General features: G+C 37.6%; 1 protein-coding gene across 18 annotated transcripts in view; it reads left to right on the top strand.

The window, feature by feature from the left end:
- Nucleotides 1-24,765, top strand: part of NRXN1 (neurexin 1) — a 1,245,618-nt gene that overhangs the window by 111,606 nt on the left and 1,109,247 nt on the right. For 8 of the 18 annotated variants that reach the window (XM_075535226.1, XM_075535221.1, XM_075535219.1 and 5 more), the window contains exons 2-4: nt 6,051-6,068; nt 9,887-9,916; nt 10,652-10,663. The exons of 4 other annotated variants lie outside the window; for them this stretch is intronic. In XM_075535226.1, the coding sequence (XP_075391341.1) occupies nt 6,051-6,068; nt 9,887-9,916; nt 10,652-10,663 (60 nt within the window). The remainder of the gene's footprint in view (nt 1-6,050; nt 6,069-9,886; nt 9,917-10,651; nt 10,664-24,765) is intronic. 6 more of the 18 variants (XM_075535222.1, XM_075535218.1, XM_075535212.1 and 3 more) reach the window with 4 other exon arrangements.

Raw genomic sequence — 24,765 nt, 5'->3', positions numbered from 1 at the left:
GAACTCACTTGCTCTCCTTTCTCAACTAGAATGAACGACTTCAGAGTTTTGGAAAGGAAAGGGCCACACGTCTGAAACAGCTTTTGTTGGAGGGTTAGGGAGCAGCGATTGGGCTTGTGGGAGAGAACATATGTTAACCCCCTGCTCTTCGTCACATGCTAGCTCCTTATCAGGAAGCATTCCTGTGCAGGTAAGCAGTAAAACAAAAATAAGTGACTTGAGCACATATAGACCGATCCCAACCGGACTCGTCCTTTTCCTGCAGAGCAACTGGTGGGTCTGGGTTTTGCAGTCAGCAGCCCAGCACTTAAGCCACATTGGCATGAGGTCCCTTTGTTCGCACCGGAATGCTAGCACGTTGAAATGAATCTAGAGATGTTAACTTTCAGAGTTTAGAAGGAGCCAAGGCTGAGAACTGGGAAATCCAAACAAAGTCCTTGTGCTACATGCTCATAGTTCGAAAATGTGCGATTCTATTTGCTGTCCTTTGAGTCATCCATGCACCTATCGGAATCACCTTCATGGAGCCACAGTAGCAGATAACAAATAGTACATTCCTTCAGGACCACTGAATAGTTTAACCAGAAGAACCTGTTCTTTCTTTTCCTTTCTTTGCTTCATTTAACAATGGTCATTAACAAGATGAAACCCATTGAATTTGGTCAATGCTACCGGCTTCCTTTGACCTAATTGGCACCTGCGTGAAACGGAAACACAGTGTCCAACTCAATGCGCATGCTCTTTCAAACTTGAACAAACAAATTGAAACATACCACGTTTCCCCATCCAGCAACACTGTCAGGGCACAGAGCAGTCTGCAGGCCCACTCACAAAGGACTCCTTAGTTCTATTATATACTTAACCTTCGCATTGCACCAAAAGTACACTGTGATGTTGCCCATGACGTTTCTAGAGAAAATACTTTCAGCTTTCCAAGGGTGAAGCCAGGGATATCGCGGCGAGTTTAGAGAAACCGCTCCTTCCCTGTGCAGGAAAGAGCGAGAAAACAATAGCTGTTCTATGGGCTAACCCTATGACCAGTCGAGAACAAGTGTTTGGAATATCATGTAGGTAGATTTTAAATAATATGAGGCCTCTTCTTAAAAAAGGCTTTTGAAACTAGCCAACTTACCTCCCTGATCAATTTATTTTCATTCCTAAATCTCTATAATGACCCTTTGTATTTTATTTTCTGTTGAAGTTTGTGGTTCTGGCCATGGTTCCTCCTCCTCTGTCTGCTGCACAGAACTGCAAACTTCATTTCCTATCCCACGAAGTATTTCCAGATTATTAATGTTTCTTAACGGCTTTCACAGCTAACGCATGATAAGGCAAAGCCTTATCCTGAACCAACGTGAAAACCATACTCTGCTAGATTGGCATTTAATCACTAAAGTGAGGGTGAAGCATAGTCTCCCCCCACCCCACCCCACCCCGAAGCATAGCCTTGAGGAGTAATATGAATGACTAGAAAGGTGAAGATGGAAGTCAATCAACCAGTGTGTGGAAAAGCAAAAACCAAAACCTGAAAGCCCTATTCAGGGATTCTCAGACTGTACATCTGTATGGGAGCAGATAACCTCAACTTTCTCTAATAGAGCAGCTAGTGGGTTTGAACTGCTAACTTTGTGATTAGCAGCCCAGCACTCACACAGCAGTACCACCAGGGCCTTAATAGGAAAGTCACTTAAAATGCCCTTGACCACAATAAGGAATAAGGACGTAGCATTTTACCTTCGTTCCTCCTTCTATTGGTCAACACTACTTTTCCTGCCATGTGGCCTACCTTGAAAGGCTTAGAGTTGAGTAAGAAGGGTTGAGTAGGGTAAGAAGCCATGGTGTTGCTGGAAGAAAAGGAGGTGGGAGATGGAAGGGAACTGCAGGCTACTGCAAAGAAGGAAAGAAGCCAAAGAGTAGAAGGAATGTCCAAGTGGAGGCTGTTGCTTCTTTTGGCTTAAGGTTAAATAAACTAGTCCCCAATAAAATGATGTAACATAAATCAATCAATAAACTCTGGCACTGCCTGCATTTTTATATGAAGAGTTTCATTTGGGTACCATTAAGTATAGGTAATAAGAAAGGAGTATATAGGGACACGTTAGTTCCGAGTTTAATTTGTTCCCTGGTCATGATTAAGTTTCTGCTTTTTTTTCTTTTGAAGCAGGCATATTTGATTTCTTTTTTCTCTTCCTGAAAGTATGCAATTAAGATTATGTGCAAAGATCACTACTATAGGACAAACTAAAATTACCGGCCTTGCATAATTATAAACTGGGGGACAAAGAGAGAAAAAAAATAAGGAGAAACAATGCGGCAGTCATTAAACAATATGCAGTTTATCAGTCTGCGGCTTCCTTTCCCAGCCGCACACAATCATCATTCATTATATGGCCAAGATACCCATCTTTGTGAAGAAAGAACATCCTCTTTGAAAGGAAAATAAAATTAAAAATATCTTGTTGGTGACTTTGTAGTCCTCATTCACACAATCCAAAGACAGCTAAAGCACGAGCTTGTGTCGGTTTCACAGTTATAGGGAAGCTAAAGCCGAAGGGTCCACTTGATAAGAGAGCAAGGGTCAGACTAGCAAGGTTAAGAAGCTGGGGTTTTCCGCAAGCCAAGAGACACCACCCAGCTAGTCCTGCAGTGTCCTCAGACACCAGAATTCACTGCTTCGCTCTTACATTGGTGAAGGCCAAATTTCAGCCCCGCCCTTTGTTGCCGCCCAAAACCAAACTGCCATTTGGTTGCCTAATAATCTGAAAAGAGAAGGCAAACGTTGATGCTGTGAGAAAATACATTCTTTTTCTAAATCGATAGTCATTGTGTTTTCCCAGAAAACCAAATGGGAAGGCACAAGGGAAAGTAAATTACTTTGAGTATGATTGTAAATTCTACTGATAACACCAATTATAATGATATGCAGATCTGATATAAAATGTGGAGCATCTTTAGTTTAATGAGTTTTCATGATCTGAGCCCATCTAACCCATAGCAAAAGGAGGATATGGAATGAAATAAAGAGAAGCATTCTGTCCTTCATTTAAATCAGAGAAAGATTGTTTCCAACCTAGTATCTTCTTTTTTGATTTACTTGAGGGTAAGTACAAAAATATCACTACAACATCATAGAAACTTTAATTAAGGAGCAAAAACCCAAATGTGAGGCTGTGGTTTCTCAATATATCCTTAATCTCGGTCTCTATATTTCTGAAGGTTATGGTTCCAACTTTCCAATCCTTCCTCGAAGAATTCTGCGTTCTTCTGTTTGTAAATAAGACAACTGTCATGGCATACTTGAGGAACTAAAATCTTGTTCCCTTTCGAGGTTTTTCCAGGTTTGGGAATACGAAAGAAATCTGAAAAGGGAAGATACAGGCTCTAGGGAAATCGGGCAACATTTCTCAACAAGATGTTCATAGGCACCCCTGAAGAATGAATAGAACCATTGCTATGATGATAATAAACAAACAAACAAACAGATAAATAAATAAATCCTGGCCACAGCCTGGCTTACTTTTTTACTCAGCAATATTTTAAATGTCTTTATAATAAACCCATGGTGCTGCCCTTTTGCCTTCAGGAGTATCTATCAAGATTCCACTTTGGGGACTCCCAAACACTGTTGCCAGAACCCGCTCTACCTTGAATGTAACTGGCCCAGCAGATCCCCTGAGAAGTCCCTGTTTGGATTGGATGTTTTGATGACCTCTGGTCTGTAAAGGGTTATACATTGGGCTGCTTACTGAAAGGTTGGCAGTTTGAAACCACCAGCTGCTACTTGGGAGAAATATGAGGCTTTCTACTCCCATAAACAGTTACAGCCTTATAAATCCACAGAGGTCCTGTCCTACAGGGTCCCTAGGAGTTGGGGTTGACACTATCGCAGTGAATTTTGGGGTTTGGAACAAGACTGAGTTTAGTGCATCACTGAAAGAGCATGTCTGCCGTCATCTACTGATCATGAAAAACCTTATTTACAAACTTTTTGTTTGTAAAACCCATCTACCTGAGGACTGGAGCCCTAATAACAGTGCTTTTGGCTTTTCTGTACATGCATTTTTTTAGGAGTCGGTCTATGGCCCTTCTTCTTACTCTGTGTGTGTGTGCGTGTGCACGTGTGTGTGCTTCCATTTTGCAGTCTATTTGAGGCACACATTTTTTCTTAATTTGGTCCAGTCAAAATTTGCATACCCATTGGGCATGTCTGATTATTGAATTTCCACTAGTTAAGCCAATTCCCTTTATGAGCAAGCACCAGGATAAATTCTGGGAGGAGGGCAGGGTCAATGGCACCCTTTGTGGCTCTGTGCCTTCGTGAACCATGTGTCTTAACTGTTAAAAGAGAATCCACCCCAGGGTCTACATCTAGAAGCTTGACTTTTTCATATAATTTTCTTTCCAGATATTCTATTTGATACATACAAAATTGAGGTCAAGCCTAAGCATGTTTTATTTTGTTGTGTTTTCTTTCTTTTTCATTACATCTTTTATGCAGCCCTATGACCAGACCTCTTACTACACCTGTGCTGCTCACAGCCATATTTCACCATCTTTCGACACCAGAAATTACATAGTGGCAGACTAGTTGCAGATTGTCCCGGCACATGACTCTTCTCTGAATTCCCTGATTTTTTTATTTACTCTCCATAAGGAATAGCAAAAATACATACTTTAAAATATACTTGTATAGGTCGTTTCTTGTGTAATTGATAGAAACCACAGTTTATCTTAAGCATTATAAATATGGTTAAATGAAATTCAATGCAAAGCAGTAAAGCAAACCTTTTGTATTTCTGTCATGTCTAAAGTGACCACTGAATAGTACATTCAGCCTAATTCCTTTAAAAAAAGCAATACATACAAAATATTTGTTTCACCTAATTTTTTTACGAAGAAAATGGCCAATTAAATATAGTTCAATATTATATTTATCCACAAATATCCATTCACTATTTTCTATAACATGTTAACATAGCACAGGAATGGTTTTCATTATTAAAGAAGTATTGCTAAGCTTAATGAAAAAGTGCACATGTAGTCATGTCGCTTGAAAGTTTTGGAATTAACTATTCAAAAACCTTTGAGTCAATGGCATCTCAAATAAATACAAGTAGATTTAATTAATTGAATGTACGTATGCGACTAGGAATGTCAGCATGGACATATTTTACTCTTAAGAAGGGTACTTGCTCTTGCTCTATTCAGTGTCACACCTGGATCTCAAGTACTGTGTCTTCCGTAGCTCCTGAGTTAATATTCAGGTAGTAAGGAGTCCTGATCGTGCAATAATTGAGCAGTGAACTCTAAACAAATGCAAAGTGAATAAATCGTGATAAGTTATGTCTAATGGGCATATCCCATATGGATGGACTTTGCTTTCAGCAATGCCTTTTCCACACCAATTTTTTATCGAAAGTAATCTAATATATTATAAGGATCTTCATGATTGTTAAAGAAATATTAACACCCTGCATATCATTAAAATGCAAATAATTTCTGAATTTTCCTTGCATGTGTTTAAGCCGTAATACTTTAAAGAATGCCGCTGAAGTATTAGAGAGAGTTAAAAGCCACAATGGCAGATGGATGGGTAACATAGCAGTAGACTTGGCGTGTCTCTAGCTGAAATTTTGTGACAACATTAAATGGAGGTTTATTTACACTCAAATCTAACTTTGAAGAGATAATTAAAATCTTATAGAATTATAAACCGTTAGCTAAATATGAAAGCATTAAAAAAGAAACTAACCAGGTAGACTACACCACCAATACATAAGAAGACAAATATCTGCTTCACATATGGCAGCGGAGGCTTTTTAAAGTGCTTTGCTCAGGATCTGGCAGTGCCCCAGATGATGTACATGTTGCCACAGGGAGGGCTGGAGCTTCCCTGTGATTTCGTTATCCCTCTGAATGATAGCGATGGAGCACTTGCATGATGTGTTTGGTGCCTTGCATGAGGAAGACATGCAAAGGCAAGGTCCAGTCTGCATGCTGCTTAATGAATGTTTTTCCTTTTTCTCTCCCTCCTTGTCATGTGCTTTCAGAAGACAACAATGTGGAAGGTGGGTGTTTTCTTCCTTATTTTCCAACTCTCATTTACCTTTTATGTTCTAGTATTATTAATAGAGTGAATCACAAATTACCACGGTAAGTTGAACTTCTTTTTAACATTTGTTGATTTCTGATTGGGTATCACTTTTCATACAGAACACACATCCTCTCAACCCCATCGGTACCAGCTGTATGATGCTCCTACCTCAATGCCAGACATTGGCAGATTTCAGCACCCCACAGAAAACAGACTACTTACAGCAGTGTTCTTTATGGAAAATGACAAAAAATGCTGCTTCTTTTGGTTTCAATGAGAACGTTTTTGTTTTTTCTTTTGCAGTTTCAGAACACAGTGCATGCATTTTTCTCCATTTTTGTTTGTTTGCTTGTTTGTTTTGATCTTTTCTGGTGAACATGTTAGCATTTTATCACTTCAAGCCCATCGGTTTAGTTTCAAATTATTTGATTTCTGTAAAGAACTCAGAATAAGATACTGACTATACATAAAAGCTATAGATTTAGTTTAACAAATAAGCCTTTGGCCTTTGGAAATGAAAGCCTACAGCATTTGGACATGATTGCTGGTAAGTAAATTTTTAATAGTCTCTGTCATGTTAAATACAACCACAATAGTTAAGTCAAGCTTTTCTAAGATTATTTATATCCACAGATTTTGAAACAAAATATTTTCCTATGGAATCTAACATATGAAAATACATTTCATCATTCTTATTTTTAAAGAACCTACATGTTCCAGTGAATGTATTGGCCGCCAAATCTCTGAAAAATAAAAGTGCGATAGAAGTAGGGATGGCAAAGACATGTGAAGGTGATGTTCCATCAGCTTACTTAATCATGGCATTAGCAATTTGTGCCCAAACAAATTGCTACTATCTACAGGTCAGAGGGAAGCATTTAACATAGTCTATTTGGCTATAATATTTTGAAATACTGATATTCTGTAGAAATATGCGTTTCTATTGAACAATAGATTTCGTAGCTACATCCTCAACCAAGTTTTGAAGATAAATATTTATCACAAGTACCAAGATTTAATATCCCCCCAAAGAAGCCTTATGTTAATATAGAACTGCTCAGTATTAAGTCTCAGCATCATGTTTGCAATTCTTTCACAGGTAATTTTGTAATTGTGGACCATTTCTGTTCCATTTTTAAAGTAAAACCATTGAAAACTTCAAAAGAAGTCATACCTGATTGGAACCATATATGGCTTCTATTTTTCTCTACTATAATTAACATTGTATGTGAATATGCACTTGATAAAGATGATATTGCCCTGCAGATCTGATAATCTTTCAAAATCTGTCCCATTTACATCGTGCATGCTCCTTGAAATCTAAAATTGAACATAAATTTCTATTCCTTTCACTTCCTTAATCATTCTTTAAAATGTCCCATGTTCTGTGTCCTTTTCTTTTTAAATGTAACTGTATTCAAAGGGGATTTAAAACCAGTCTCTGTCTTCTTCAAACATTCATCCCATCCAAGTATGTGACAGTTTATCAGAGGATTGACCCATCAGCCATGGCAGTGAAGTTTATGCAGTCATCGTTTTAGCCTTCTTATTTACCACTTGCCTCTTAACAGTACAAAATCTAATATGAAAAATAGAAATGTCTTTTGGACTTAACAATAGCATTTATTTTTATCAATAAGGAGCTGTGGTGGCTAACTGTGTGTGGGCTGGTCATTAGGCTGCTAAGTGCAAGGTCGGTTGGTCAAAAGCCCCAAGCTGCTCTGTGAGAGAAAGATGAGGCTGTCTGTCCCTGTACAGCTTCAAAGTCTTTAAGGGGTGCTAGGAGTTGGAATTGACTTGATGTTAATGAGCTTTTTCGCATCCTTTTTAATAAGTGCCCTAGTTGCACAGAGTTCGAAGCCCCTGGCTACAGCACTACAGTGTGTAGTTCAACCACACTATTTGTTCTAAGGGAGAAACGTGTAGTAGGTTCTATAAAGATGCAGTCTTCGAAAGTCTATGTGGGAGATGGACTGTGTTCTCGATGGATTCTCAGAGTCATATTTTACTGCAGGGTCGTAGGTGTGGATTTGAGCAGTGTTAAAAAGCTTCCAACCAGAAGAAGAAAGAAACTCATTGACATCCAGTTGATTCCAACTCACGGTGGCCTCAGTGTGACAGAGAGGCACCGTGTTCCATGGAGTTTGCAGTGACTGTACTCTTTCAGAAGCACAGCTCTAGGTAGTTCTTCTGAGGGGCCTTTGGGTGGTTTCAAACACCAACTAGTTGGTGCCCAAATGTTGAATCATTTGTAACACCTAGGGACACCTTAAAAAACCATTAAAGATGTCTAATACATATTCAAAAACTCATCTTCTACAGCACTAATTCCCTGATTTAGTCTATAAATTGAAAGTTATAAATTCTTGTTAGGTAAATTATATGATTTCAAAGTACTATATGCATAGCTGATAAAATAGAATTAAAGAAAAATCTTAAATCTGAACGACAATTAAAAAGCTTTCACTTCAGTATATAAAAATATCATCCTCTATCAACAGATCATTTACACACTTTTTAAATCTGCCTGAGATTTTATTGTTGTTGTAGTTTAAACTGTTCAGGAAACACTAAGAGATGCTACATAAAAGGAAACATTAAAATGTTATGAGGTTTTACAGCCCTGTCTACTCAATAGGAACACTTCTGTACCCCCTATGATTTTATGGTGATAGCACAGATTATCAGATAAATGACTATAGAATATTTGTAAAGCTCAAAATAAATCTATTTGAAATAACATAAGAATACAAAAATACAAATGTTATTTAAATGGATATTTAAATACTGTATCTTTTCCTAAATCTTGAAACATATATAACTGAGGAATAGATTTATTTCTAAATTAAAAATGAATGACTAAGAACCAGGCCTTTCTGTTAAAAAACAAACTCCAAGACAATAGAAGAACTTTTTAAAGAACATTAAGAATTAATTAAAGACAAATAGCATAAATAAACAAAGGAAATTTTAGATTCTTTTAGAAAGTCTCCTTAATGAAATCACATCTGAAATAGATACCTCAAATATGTAGTTACTTACACTGATTGATGGTTCAACATCTAGGAATGTTCTTAAAAATGCTAAAGAATTTTTTCTCAGAAAATTTATTAAGTCAATTCAAAACTGATCTGTTATTTCTTAAAAAACATTGTACTAAATTATAACTTTATAGCTGCATGTTTAATAACTTTTCTTCATTTTCCCTATTTTTTTCTTTTTCTTTTTTGTACTTAAACAAGCCTACTCTATTGCTCCATGTGTCAGACAAGGAGACATTTCTGCATTATCATTTCAGTGTGACTAAAGATTTTTTTTCCCATTTAATTATGAAAGTGCTCATTTTTTGAGGAGGGGAAAAAGATCAGACCCAGCCCATGTTTTAAGTATTCATTGTTGTTGTTTTTTAATGTAACTTTAATGCTGAAGAATAACAAGCCCGATGGGAGCAGTGTGAAAAACAATCTCATCAAAGGGCCTGATGGGCAGATGCACTATTTTAGGTATCCGCTGGATGTTTTAAGTTATGCTCCGATGCGCTTGATCATTCAGACGAACACACAGAAGAAATCCACAGTGCAGCACATCCCAGGGTGTAAATTGCAGTTCTGTAAACTCTTTGCCCCAAAGCTTCCAACCAGGGGTTCAAAGACTGTTTTTTGATTTGCTTCTGTGATACAGACATGTCTCATAGGACACAGATGTCTGTCACTGAACATTTTTGTCACGCGACAACCCTGCCTTCCCATACTCCCTTGTTTATTGCTGACTGTGCTCTTGTTTCCCTTCAAGGTCTGGCGCACCTGATGATGGGCGACCAAGGTATGGGCTCTGTTCCTTTTCCACTCTGCTTTCAGTGTTTCCTTGTTCTGTAGCTGCTTTCAAACCATCACTGCAAACGATGGATGAATGCTTGCAAATTATCTGGCTGCAAATTACATACATAATTTTTGTTCACATTTTTTCATGTGTTTTTTTTTCTCCCCTGATATGTTGGTTTGATTTTGGTTTGCTCCTTCGATATTCGTGTTTCTTCATTCCTTGCACTATATTATCTGCAAATAAATAAGACCTAAGACATTGTCAGTGAAAATTTCCATTCAATTTTCAGTCTATGCACTTACGGCTGTTAGAGTAAAGGAAAACTTAAGCCATCAGAAGAGGCTCCGTGTACTGCATCAAGTAGAGACCATTTCTCATCCATGCATGGCAGTTCAGAAACATGCAGATATCACTGCTTCTGGCTTCTAGAATACTGAGGATAGTTCCCCAAAATCAATACTCTCTGTCCCATCGGTCATTGTGTATCTTTCCAAGTGAGCATGGATCTTTCAATTTCCTTGCATGCACTTGCCTTTTGCAAAGGCAGAATTCTCAACATGAGCTGATTGCATATGCATTTGTCATCAAATCTTTCATTTCAATGGCCGTGTCTTGTTTAATTTTCAGATAGTTGTGCATTTACATGTGTTCATAATTCTTACTGTTGTTTCTCTCCTCTCTATTTTCTTTCTATGGAAATCCTTTCTTCATGGAACCATTTCATCAAATCCATAGGTAAAAGTAAAGGTATTACATTATTTTACTTCTTCTTAATACCATTTGTATAATTCACAGTGTATCCAAGTAATGCTAATATATTTAGACCTTCTGACCTTGGTAATGGGCACTGGGAGGTAGGTATATATGTTAATGGATTGTTTTATGTATTTACGGTAAGAAAAATCCATCACAATGCTTCACTCTCTTTTTTTGCTCTTTAGAGTACGTTTTTCATGGCACTTGCTTACATAACTAGTATCTTTAGAACTGAGCTACAGGTTTCTGTGTCAATTTTTGCAGCGGCAATTAAAAGTCATTAAAATGAGAAGCATAGTTGCTATGAACATGTCATCTTTGAACATTCAACCCTGGCCACACCTGCCCCAGCCATACTGCCTAGTACTATAAATCTACATATGTACATCACTGGAAAAAATTACCGTGTGTCCATCTTCTCTGATTTATTCAATGTTGTGCACACACACTCCCTCCAGGATGACTTCAAAGGGCATTCCGTGTAGACCTAAGGACACCCGTTCTCTCTTTAGTGCTCACTGACTTTTCTTTAGGAACATGACCAATCAAGTATACATCTTTGCATTGTGTACTTTTAATAGCTTTGGTTCAAATTCAGAAGCACGTCTAATTTTCCATTTAGAACGATCTAGAGTGAGACTGCAGGGGTGTTTATGTTCTCATGAAGAGGAAGTAGTCAATATGCAGCCTTGGCAAATCCATGGGGTAGCCTTTATGCTCACATCTTTAGCTATGCAAGTGAATGTGCCCCTGGGAGAGCTTCCATGAGTGTTTTTAAATCCGGGAATGTGTCTTCCCCATGGACTAGCAGGATCTTACCTATGCTCTGATTCGTAATCTTGGGAACTGGGACTAAAGTTCATAGTTCTGCTCCTTAACGCTTGTGTCCTCTAATGTTTGTGTCATTCAACCTTTTCTGCTTGAAAAAGCACACGAACACGCACTGGGCATGTAGGAAAAGACGCCAAAGTTTAACACAGAGCTTTCAAGACAATGCTGTTTTGATTATGTGGGACAATGAAAAGAAAGCATGCGATTGCCATTGTGTGCTGGTGAACTGTTTCCAATAACACACTACAATCTTGCTTTGAGCTTGCTGCAAATTATATAGATGACAAGATGTATTAAACCGCTCGGAGATTTTGTGCGCTGTTTAGGTTCTTTCTAAATATTTCCACTGGAGTCCAAATTCCCAGGCGAAGATTGCCCAACATTTTCTTTAGGACAGAACTCCAGATGCTATGAAAGAACTGTACTTATAGTTGATTTTACGGACATTTGAAGAATATGTATTTATATATGTACATGTGTGTATTTATGTGAATGCACATATATAGACAAGCTTTACATATGTGTACACATAAAAATATTCATAATTGTGTAAAAAGGCAGCCCTTTAAGTAATTTTATAATTATACGATCATTTAACTCTACACGTGGAACCGTTTATATTTATACTTAGTTGATATCGATCTTGTGTAATTAGTGTAATTACTTAATTTGGCAAGGTTATATTATGTGAGTCGTACATGTTTTCTGTTTTGCATGTGTGTCAAACATATTTACTTAATGTTTATCAGAGCTTTTGCTCAACCAGGAAATAACTGTAGAGAGCAAGATTTGATTTTCATTTTATGGGGCTAGAGTGCTCTTTGATGTTAAATGAGGATAGTTTCTAAGATGAACTTGAGTATTTTGCCAACTCAGAGTGATGACCTTTACTTTATTGGTTAATTAGACATAAATAAATAGGAGACCTGTCTTCTTGAATTAGCAAGTCAATTAAACAAATCCATGTTCGAGAACAAAACTATAATTATGACTATGACATGGCACCTACCATCAAAGAGGACTGATAGAGCAGGGAAATGAGACTGTGGGCTTAGTATAGATGAATGAAAGAAGGAAATTCTGTAAGGTTTGTACAAGCTGACATGTCAATTCAGAGAAGAAAAATGAATCAATGCCTGCATTAGATAGATATTGTTGCCTGGAGATACCCATTAGAGGAGTGAAAATATGTGTCAGGTAAAAAAATCTACATATGCATAAAATAGGAATTATACACAGACCGTTTAAATAATAATTTGCATTGAAAATCATTCTTTGCATGTAATTTGGGGCCATTTTTGATACCAATTTCCAGAAGGAGGACAGAAATGAGGGGCTCTCTATTGAATCAAATGACATATCTTGCATTTCTGAATTTAGAAATGAAGTTGATTCAAGAACTTAATCATTATCACTTGGATTTCTTCTTTGTGGTGTTTACAATATTTTCATAAGTTTTTAAAAAACAATGATAGGTACATTCTATTGCAAACCTACTACAGCAGCCCCAGTGCAACCGTGACCTGTAGAGAGGACACGCCGTTTGATAAGCATCTTCGGCCTCCCACGCCGGTCGGCTCTTCAGTGGTCAGCACTTCTGTCACTCGGTATCCTTAGAGATTTGTTGTGGATCCTTCTGAACTTTCTAATGTTTCCGGATTTAAAAAGTGCAAAATCCTTTACCATTGCACAGGGCAATACAACTAACCCATTGGTTCTATTTTAGGGACCAGTGTTGCTTATCAGAGGCGATGCTGACAGCGTCACAATGAATGACAAGAAGATAGCTTCCTAATACTTTCATTTACTAATTTCAGAATCCATAGTCCGTTTTTAAAATGTTTTCTACACAAACATATGTATTCTTGAACTGAAATAGGATGAGAACAAACTCTGTTCCAAGGAAATAATTCTTTGGGACAAGAAGAGAGACAATATTAGAGACAAACTTACTAGTGCTGGTTGTGATCTTTTGGAAATTGTCACTGTTTTCTTATTTTGGCTTAAAATCTTTCAAGTTATTATTATTGAAAGCATTATGTCTCTTCACTTTTTTCATGGCATCTAGCACATAGGCCTGCATAATGACATGGGGTTTTTCCTTTTGTTTTTTGTTTTGATGTGTTTTGTTTTCTGTGTATGTGAAGCTAATCACTTCATTCTAAGAACTGGTTTAGTAGTACTTATTTTTGGTTTTTAGATTCTTTTTAAATGTGTGTGATCATTTATATCTAAAATTGTCATTTATATCTAAAAATGTCAAAATACATTGCACAAAGAAACTCAAGCATAAGGACTAATAAACAGGGACATTGCCAGTGTGATGGCGTTACTTCCCTTGTTGGAGGACTGTACTTTTTTCCCTTAGATCACCATATTTGTGATTCTAAATTCTTATGTATGCTGACATTCTTCATGTCAACTGTTCCCCCTAGAGTGTAAGCTCCGTGAGAGCAGGGGGCTTGCCTCGTTTTGCTCACCATTATATTTCCAGGACACGTGTGTGAGCTTATCCTGAATTTGCCACTGTGCTGCATTGAGTGTGGGTGTGGCGAGGCCCAGACTGGAAGGGAACCATGGAAGAAGGCCTGCAGGGTGGCAGTGGATTAAGTTGGAGGCAAAGGGCAAAGGTATTTTTATTCAAATAAATCAAAAGCAATTGTAGCAACAAATTACATGGAATTTCCTGTCTCTATTTCTAAAGTTTATTTTGTATTCTACCATTCCTATTCCTTCCCAAGGCTGCAATCTTTCTTTATAATATACAAATGTTCTAATATCTCTTTAATATAATTTAACAAATGTACTTCAGTGAGACTCTCCAGAACTAAAGTAAATGTTTTGTGTGTGTGTGTGTGTGTGTGTGTGTTTAAGGTTATTCAAACATTTGAGTGTGATTCATCATAATGGCTAATAATCAAATTTTGCTTTCTAACTTTCGCCTTGATGAGTTAACAAGTGTTGTGTTTTCTTGACATTTGTATTTGATGGTGTAAAAGTATGCATGGTTCCCATGAGTTTTCTTCTTTTTTAACCTCATGGTTTCCAGTGTGATGTACCATAGGATCTGTGCATGAGTTCAGTTTGGGTTGTAAGTTCTCAATGAAACCAACATTATAAGCCTTCTCTTATGGTGTGAGCATAATTGATATTGTTTTCATTTACAGATCTTACATCTTAAGTCAAATTGTCTATTTGAAATGAATATTAAGTATTTGTAATCCAGGATCTACATGTTACTAGAAGGCCAGTTTTGGTTAATTATAGAATTGTAAAGAATACCATTACATATATGGAGTACATGAGACCTGTGTAATTAATGGAAATTTAACTCATAAATTATAGGAGCTAATAAAGAAAAGAAAATATTTTCTCATCAAAACTAGTCAATGTGTAGGAAGAGTTTTTTCCACTAAAACTAATTGAGAAATACCCAGTATTATCATGTGCTGTGAAATGTTATCTGTCCTAGCACATCACAACTAGTATTCTGTTTAATTTGTCTTTTCAAGTGGTTTATAATGTATTAATATAGAGAGGAGTAAAGCATTAATGTCCTTTATGTTTTCTTTTATCTCCATTATTTTTCTTACCATTTTGAAACCTTTAATTACTAATATCATGATGTTTTATGGCTTAAATCAGTGGTTCCCAACCTTCCTAATGCCACGACCCTTTAATACAGTTCCTCATGTTGTGGTCACACCCCCAACCATAAAATTATTTTCGCTGCTACTTCATAACTATAATTTTGCTACTGTTATGATTCAAGTTATCCCTGTGCAAGGGTCATTTGACCCCCCAAAGAGGTCGTGACCCACATGTTGAGAACTAGTGGCTTAAATATATTGTTGTGGTTTTAATGTAAAATATAAGCTATGTTTTAGTTGATATGTAAAGGTAATTTAATTTTGAAAATATTATGTGTATTTCATTTTCTTCCTCTGTATGGGTTAATAAATAGTATTTTCATACTTAGCATGATGAGAGTTTGTGAATATTGAGAAAACCTTACTGTTCTGGGATGCTTATGTTTCGTGCCATGCAAAATAGAACATTTTGATTTTATAATTATTATGAGCTTCAATGTTCACTGCAAGATGCTCAAAATACACAGATGCAGAACTTGGAAATACCAGGATTTCACCTTACATAATCAGACATTAAATTGCTACTTCATCTATATGATCTACACAGAAGTATATGTGAATATTTAGAATTCACCATTGTTTTTACAATTTATCTGTAGATTAAATGACCATTGAGGCTGGGTACAGATAAGAAAAGTTACTTGAGGAGTCTGCTTTTCTCTTATTGTAATTTACTCCATCTTGATATTATATTTAGCAGTAAGAAAACATCCTAGCTCATTTGGATCTCTGTGCTCTTGGCTCTGTGATAAGGAGATGCCGTGCCTTTGTGCAGTCTGCAAACAGTGGTGACCCTGAATAATGGCGAAGCCAAACAAGGAGCATATTTGACTTGAAGTAGATGAATTTATCTTTAGAAAAGGGCACAGCAGGAGTTCTACAGTCTAATAGTTTTACAATGAAATGGTATGGATATGAATTTAGATGCTTCCTGAAACATTGTGCAACTGACTGAACGTTCAAATGACCACATATTGGATAGGACGGTTACTTCTTCAAAATGATGGCTTTATCCCCTTTACCCATTTGAAACTCTTTAATCTAGATTTTTTTAAAAAAAATCAACAGCATTTTTAGGGGAGTACGGTGCTTTTCCCTAAAATGTGCTGACCAGGAGTTTAAGATGCAGAATGCTTAGCTCTAGGCCAGAGAAAATGTAATCATTAATTAGGCTTCCAGAATTGTGGAACCAGAATGAACACTGAAGATTATATAAAAAGTAAACTACTGGAGCTCTCTGTTTCATGTGGCACAATTGGAGCTTGTAGAAATTTTGAACTGAAATAACTAATCCAAATAAACAACTTTACGGAGATTTCAGAAAATTTCCTCCTATTAAACACTAATAATCTTAGAACCAATGTTCATCTTCTAATTCTCAAAAAATCAATACAGAGTAAGTATGACAGAAACTTTCAAAGAGTATTTTCTAGGGTATCATTTATTCACATCTTCAGGATTTTCATTCCAAGGAGAGAAAATTTTCCCCTTGTAACTGAATGCAGTAAGTATAGCCGTAGGAGTATACTAGTTTAAATCAGCAGGTCATTTAAGATCTTTTCTCTCCCTCAACTCCTAATTTTGCTTTTTATTATCCCTGGGTAAATGCTTTGGTCTCACATATTTAAAAGTTATCATCTGTGACCTGGGGTGAAACAAACAAACTATTATTGAAGGTAGGGCTACATGACAGATGGCAGACGTGCCTATCAGCAGCAACAGTTCCAAACGATAGCGTCGCATTTAAATTGAATGCATGTGGAAACTAATGATCTGGACTCTTCCAAAGAGCTAATAAAAGCATTAATGACGCCTTCCCATTACATTAATAGCCCTATTATTATTTCAATAATTCTGTGCTGTGTGAGTTTAAAACCAACTGGACATTATTGTCCGATGGCCCATGTTTGACAGAGAACATTTATCCAAATAACATTAAATCCTACTTTATAAAACATAATTCTACTTAATCAAAATTATTTGGATATCTCCGCAACGCTGTCCTTGTGCATCTCTCTTGCCGTACACTGATGGAGCTGAAGTGAACTAGTAACAGACTTGATCAAACCTAGGGGTTCATTGACAAAGTGCTGCTCTTTCAGATGCCGACATAGAAGGTATAGGAGCAGACAGGCAAATATTTTCGCATCATTCAAAGGAAACTTTTGGGGTATTTTGCACCGCAGAGTAATGTATAGTTACCCTTGCTGTTAACGATATAGTTACCTCAAGAACAAATGTGCAATGGAAACTGGGAAAGTACTGGAAAAATAATGTATCACAACTCTTATCACAATCCACACATATACATACATCAATTGTATAAAGCACGTCCGTACATTCTTTGCCCTAATCACTCTCAAAGCATTTGCTCTCCACTTAAGCCCTCCGCATCAGGTCCTCCTTTTTAGAGTTGTATGAGCCCCTAATAAAATGTAAAAAAAGGGGCGGGGGAAACAAAATGATTAGGGCAAAGAATGTACAGATGTGCTTTATACAATTGATGTATGTATATGTCTGGATTGTGACAAAAGTTGTATGAGCCCCTAATAAAATGTTTTAAAAAATAATGTATCATTGCCTTAAGATACTTGAATAATTGGCTAACACCTTCCCATCCACAAGATTTTTCTCACAGTTCACTTTGCTAATGAGGCTTTTCCTGACTACCTGGCTTAATACTGCACTATCCCTTCTCCCTTGTTTTCATACCCTAATCTGGTTTCTCTTCAGTAGCATTTGTCACATTTTTAACTCTCATTTTTATGTTTAGCGTTTGTGTCTGTTTTTCTCACATCAGAATATAAACTGTATGAGGGCAATCTGAGCTGCACTGATTGTCTGAAAGGACTCTGGCTGCTTCGAGTGGATACTCAGCCCCTGTTTAATGATGGACTGACCAACTGGCTACTCCAAGTTCATGAGTTTCCTTTGGATTTTATATTTACTTTATGATTGTACACTGATTTTCAATTTTCATTTTCTGCTTTTCTTTAAGGTACGACTTCTTATGAAGGACAAACAAGTGAAATCAATAAATGCAGATTTTATCTAGCTACACTAGGAATCAGGACGGTCTGTCACAATCCATTTAACTTTTCTCCTTCCCTGTCTAATCCACGTACTCTTGAGGAATTCTGGAAGATGTTTGAAAACCACTTCCACAGCCACAGTGAACTATTTCTCTCTCTAGTCCTCTAATGGAAATATTTGTTTAGGAAGGGGAAAAATTCATTTCCATATCTCTAGGAGCCCTGGTGACTTTGGGCAGTGTTTGAAACCCACCAGTCGCTTTGCCGGAGAAAGATGGGCCTCCGAAGACCTAGAGAAAAGTTCTGCCCTAGTCTGTTCCATCGGGGCATCATGAGTCAGAATCGGCTCCATAGCAGTGGGTGGATATGTACACAGGAAACAACAAGAAGTTTTCTTTGGAAGATGGACTCCTAAATAAGATGATTCACTGTGACCTCTTGAGGAACTGATCTCTTGCCAAATTGTCACAGAGGGAACGCGTCGCAGGACGAAATAGATGTCCTTGCACTTTATGTTCCTGTAGCTCATCTTGTGCTTCTTACATAAAGAAAGAGATGAACTCCTCTCAGATTTTCAAATTGTAGCTACACTCATATGGCCGCTGACTAGTTTCCCGAACAGAAACAAATGTCCTTACAATTAGCTAGATGCTGAAGAACGACAATAACAGTAACAATAATAAAATATCTTGGACTATATTTCATGGATATTGAGAACCATTTTACTTACTTGTCCTTTTGATAAACAAATAATACTTTCTTATAGTCATAATTATTATTACTAAAATACCCCCCCCAAATCTGTTTGTGAACAACTGTGAATGTTGTATGTAGTGTGAAGCCACAGCAGTATGGGTTTTTTTTAAGTTATTGACATTAAAGAACACAAGCATGAAGATTATCATAATTAACATTCCTCAAGATGCATTCCTTCATACTAAAAGTATACTTATGCAGAATATGTTTTCCTAAAATATGATTCGGTCCTTTCTGCTTGCCTTAAATTTACTTCTGAATTATCATTTACCTATGAAGCAGGCTCCTTTAATTATGAGTATTTACTAGATATGAAGAAAAGTACAGAGGTGTTACTGTAGCTGTGAACTGAAAATAACATCATCTCATCTGAAAACAAAACGATATAATAGCACCCATCTAGGAAAGAAATTAAACTAATTTATTTAGGAAATTAAAATTCTTCATAGTTCATATGAGGTTTTTGGAAATATCTTATTTTTTGGCTTGAAGTACCTGGTCAACTGACCCAGTTGTCCATTCTATTTTATAGACTTGGCATTGTGAAGTCAGTCGACATTTGGAGAAATTTAATTCGTTCATTCAAGGAAACAATCAAATTTAAACTGGATTAAAGTGCTGCCAGAGGGATGCACACCCTGGAACAGTCCCGTGTGGATCCAGTGCTCAAGGGAATCCTGGGTCACACGTTAGCGTAGGGATTTGTATATTGCGAGTCCCCGAATCGGCCAGGAATCTTCTTAGTCCAAAAGGAAGCCAAGCCGTGGCCTGGGGCATGCGAGGACGATGCTATTTGGCGTCGGTGCCCTGAGTGTTCTTAAGGAGTAATGTGAACCCAGCAGTCGCTGTGTCTAGTTTCTTCAAATACTCCACATGTCCTACCTGAGAGTGAGGGAAGAAGCCCCACTCCGAGATCAGAAATATTGCTTAAAAGAAAACCAAGCATGGAGTCATTTTTCTCTACATAGCCTCCATTTTCATGGATACACAGCTGAAAGCTGTGTTTCTGTCTTGAATTCTTCTCCAGGAACACTATGCTCTTTGATTTATACCAAGTTGAAATGGAAGGTTTGGCATCTTCAATTGTGTTCCATTTCAATGTTCTCTCAGTCCGGGGAACAGAAAGACACCTGAAGGGACAAGACCGACCAGGGATGTGTGGTGGATTGAACAGTGTTTCCCAGGAAAATTCTTGTAGGACATCTCTTGTTACCCTGACAAACTGAGTAAGCACATTGTTGTGATGGACAGAAAATTTCTATTGAACAACTTTCCTTGTCTTTTCCTTGCCAAGACAGTTTTCAAATTTCTTAAAACTTCGTTCTAAGCCCTTGCGATCATTCTGTGTGCTTTAAGAGATTATATCAAGTTTTTCCTTTTGAATCCAAAATTACAGTCACTAAAACTTTCTGAGCTACCTTGAATTTACCTTGACCTGCATATCTCCTTGGAAGTATTTGTTTGATTAAACCTGACACCAGCAAGTGTATTTTCCTGCCGTCATTGGTCTACACATAGAGACACATTAAAAGTCATTTTCTTTAGAATAAGTTTTGTATGTGTGAATTGGAGTCACAGAGATGCTTTTAGCTTGCCTTCATGTAGAAGGAGACCATTCTTTAATCAAGGCTGCTGAAGTAGCTCACTTGCCTGCTAAAATATCGGGGGGAAAACTTCTTAAATTCCATTACAAAACTGGGCCCCCTTATCAATGTTCTGACCTAAATTTAGTCGAGGTTTGGTAGACCCTTAGTTGAGACGCATTGAAATAATACAACCTTTTAAGGACCATAAGGGAAAATTCTTATGTAAGACGTCTCTGAAGGACTGTAAGGCATAGTTTCACCTCTCATACACTGTTGCCGTTTTCGTTATTATTACTCATAGCCATGATTCTTACGCTTAGCCATTTGGGAAAAGAGCTACCAGCCCAGATAATTAGCCTGTGCTCTGAATGCGGAGGTAATCTGCTGTTTGCGGGGATGACGTTGCTTTTCTCCCACTCCTTTGCAAGGACATATACAACTTATGAACTCGCCTCCTAATCCTCTTGTTCCCCGTAAAAGGAATGGCTATTATTGTGTTTTAAGAGCATTTGGTCTCTTCGGTAAGGATGGAGAAGGGGCCTGTGGCTATCCACTTATCCTTTCCCTGTACCCCAGATGCTAAGCCATTGGCTTTCCTACTAGGTAAAGTTATTCCTAGGTCCTTTCACATCTTTCTGTAAAAGTCATTAAAATGTTCATCATGTAAAGTTCTGTATGTGTGTTTGTAAAAAGAAATTAAAAACTCCCCCCACAAATCAAACTGGGCATAAAAACTTCATAAAGCTTTATGAGACAGGTATGGCAATTTTGTATCGTATTTTGGAATTGTTTGCCATAATAAACCACTGCCACCAGGAGATTCCAAATGATCACGACCCTGCGGTACAGAGGAGAACTCTCCCATAACATGTCCAAGGCAGCCCAGTTTTACAGAAGCAGAATGCTCCAGCTTTCTCCAGCAGAGCAGCTGGGGGATTTGAACCTCTGACCCTTTTGTTTGGCACTGAGTACTCAAGTGCAGTGGCGTCACAGTACCTGTTGCTCATCAGCAACTCTGGTAAAGAGAATGAGGCAAAGGGAAAGCTGAACAGCAAATGGCAGGATCACATTTTAGAAAAATGCCAAAAATGCATTGCTGACAGTGGGTAATGTTGTTCATTATGACCTTTAAAAAAAACACTGGAAATTATGATGAAAGAGGCATTAAGTAGAAAAGAACACGTCATTCTCCAAAAGGTCATACTTTCAGGAGTGGGAATTTGGTCCTTGGAGTCTATTAAGAAAGAAGATACAATGTTCTCATGACACATTTTAGAAATGACAGACCAAAGCGCAGAATCTTTTATTATAGTTGGATGTATTGTCAGATACTTTAAAAAATATTCAAGGGAAGTGGCTCAATGAATGATACAAGTACAATAAAAAAGTAGAGAGAGGTGCTGAAGGTGAGAGAGCTAAACTTCTCCCGGGGCTAGAAAGAGGAGCATCTTGAAGTTACTATGACATCAAGGCCTTATTGATTTCACCTTACTCATTTCCCCCGTGGTAGAGATGGTGGCGCCTAATGGCAGTGAGGACAGCATCAGGAGCTTCATGGAGCTCTGAGTGCTGAGGGCTCATGTGATTCGAAGGAATACTAAGGAAGCGTCCTATCAAAACAATAACTGACAAACCGAAGCATCCACTCCCGTGATAAATCTCACTAAATGGACATGCATTATGAGTAAAATATTAACCCTGTGTGAAAGTGCCACATCGTTTTAACTAATTTGCTGCTGTTACCACGCAGTCAGTTCTGACTCATGGCCATGCATGTAACCAACAGAAAGAGTGTTGCTGAGTCTTGCAACATCTTCCTGATCCTTGGTATGTTGAGATCATTGTGATGGCCGTTAAACATCCTGAGAATCTTCCAACAGAGGGGGCTCATTTTAAAGCTATCTCATGTGTCATGTTGTGATACATATAGTTTTCATTGACTAATATTCAGAAGTAGCTCAGTTGGCCTTTCTTACCAGTCTGTCTTAGTCAGGAAGCTCACTGATACCTGTCCACCATGGCTGACCCTGTTGGTATTTGTTTTATATATATGATGTTATATATATATGTTTTATATATATGTATAGCTATCAGCATCATAGCAACATAAAGGCTACCAGGATGCAGACACAGTTGAAGCACTGGCTTTTTCTTAGCAATCAACTGCTGAATCCCTATGCCTTCAGGGCTCCCACATAGGTCCTAGATCTACTGTCTATTAGCAGAATTAGTTTAGGAAAGTTATTTGAACTGGCTGAATTTAATTTTCATTACCTCTAAAATATAGATAATAAAGTCTATCTCTTGTTTTAGGGATTGTATGGTGATCAGTAGATATTATATGAGAGTAAATTATAAAGTATTACAAGTAAGGTGGTATTTCATGCACACACAAGTGGATGGCAAATGCAGCCTGTGTGAACATGTCTCTGTGATCAGCAGGTAACTACAGACACTTAGCTCCTTTGGGTGACTTGTTTTAAAAGTATGCTTTTTTATGACATGGAAAAAACAATTTTTAGGTCTGGCCTGATATCAAATTTATAACAAAACTCAAATATACATTGTCCCAAATCATTGAGGCTTTGCAACAATTATGGAAACTCTGTGCTACATATAACAACAGTTTTTAGGTTGATCAAGCATTTTAAGGAAGATCTCTGAGATGCACTAGGAGAGGGACGACCATTAACCTTCTTTGATTGGCAAAAGAAGATGACAGTCTGACCGCTGAAGCATTAACCACTGAAGTAGGGCTCCAACTTGATTCAGCATTTTCAATTTTGAACAAACACTTTGGCCTCGGGAAGTCAGGGCTCCTTTGGTGCCAAAGCATTACGTAAACTCAGTAGCTCAAAGACCTGATTTTCCTATCAGGCTTTTAAAGCCAAATCCAATCTAACAAAGATAACTTTATGGAATGGATATCAAATGAGATCCTGAGAACAAGGTCCAATCAAAGAAGTGGGTTTCAAGGGCATCTGCTGAGCCAGTTCAGTCCGAAGCAAAGAGGTCAATTCAAGGTTATAGCAACTGGATTTTGAGATCCTAAAAGGGTAAACATGATAGATTTTTTTTTAAAAAGATACAGAATGATAATGGAGGCTTATTATGAGGATGTTTTCTGAAAACTAAAAGACTGTTTGGGTGAGAGAAAAAGCCCAGGAGAGCTGCACTGAATTCTTGTTTTTCATCATGACCATGTACTAGTTCAGCTTCAAGGGCAGCAACGCTCGTTCCATGAGAATTTCATTTTGAAACCTTACAGCATTCACCAATCATAGTTCTTGAATCTTGCCTGTTGAGGCATCTTTTTTGTTCTCAAAATTCAAAGAAGATTGAAAGGGGATAAGATTGTATTCCCTTGAGTTTGCTGGATCTGCAGTTTCGACCAGACATAAATGGATGCATTCATAATTCTTCGGTGAAGAGTTAGAGAAATGCAACCCTTGTCCTCTGGTGTGCATGGAACCAGATGGAGGATCTGTTGAGAAAAAATAACTGCGTTTTCATATTTTGGTTTAATAATTTTTCTGCGATTTCAAAGCTCTACTTTTCTGACGTTCCCTCTTATTGCTGTAGTGTAACAATGCTCAATGGGGCGTGGACCACAGCATGGGTGTCAAACTGCTGATGACTGAGTCAAACACTTTAAAATAATACCCAAGGAAAATGAAAAATAAAAATGTTGCCACAAGCTACATGGAAGAGACCATGCTGTAAAACATGAAGAAGGGAGGGGAAACAAGTCAAAGATTCATTTTGGGTGAATGTTTCTGAAAGACTCTGTGAGTAACTGCATTCAGAAAGAAAGTTAGGGGGTTGGGAGAATATGGGAAGTGTGGAGAAATTGCAAAATGCTTTTCTTCTGCAATACATCCCGACCTTTTCAACAAATAGTAACTTACTGCGCTCTCTCTCTCTCTCTCTCTCTCTCTCTCTCTCTCTCTCTCTCTCTCTCTCTCTCTCTCTCACACACACACACACACACACACACACACACACACACACACACTCACACAGCCTTCCTCAAAAAGTTTGTGGAAAAATACAATGAAAAGAGAATAAAAATTTCCCCCTTTGTGCATGTAGATACATATACATATACACCTGAAAGAGCCCTGGTTGTGTTAATTAACTATGGGGCTAGTACTCTCTAGATCAAAGGTTTAGATCAATCAACTTCTCCAAGGGAGAAAGAGGAAGCTGTTTGCTCCTATCAGGATGCACAGCCTCCT

Source organism: Tenrec ecaudatus, chromosome 17 (assembly GCF_050624435.1).
Source record: "Tenrec ecaudatus isolate mTenEca1 chromosome 17, mTenEca1.hap1, whole genome shotgun sequence".
NCBI classification, from domain to species: Eukaryota; Metazoa; Chordata; class Mammalia; order Afrosoricida; family Tenrecidae; genus Tenrec; species Tenrec ecaudatus.
This window is presented reverse-complemented; position numbering and strand designations above follow the sequence as displayed.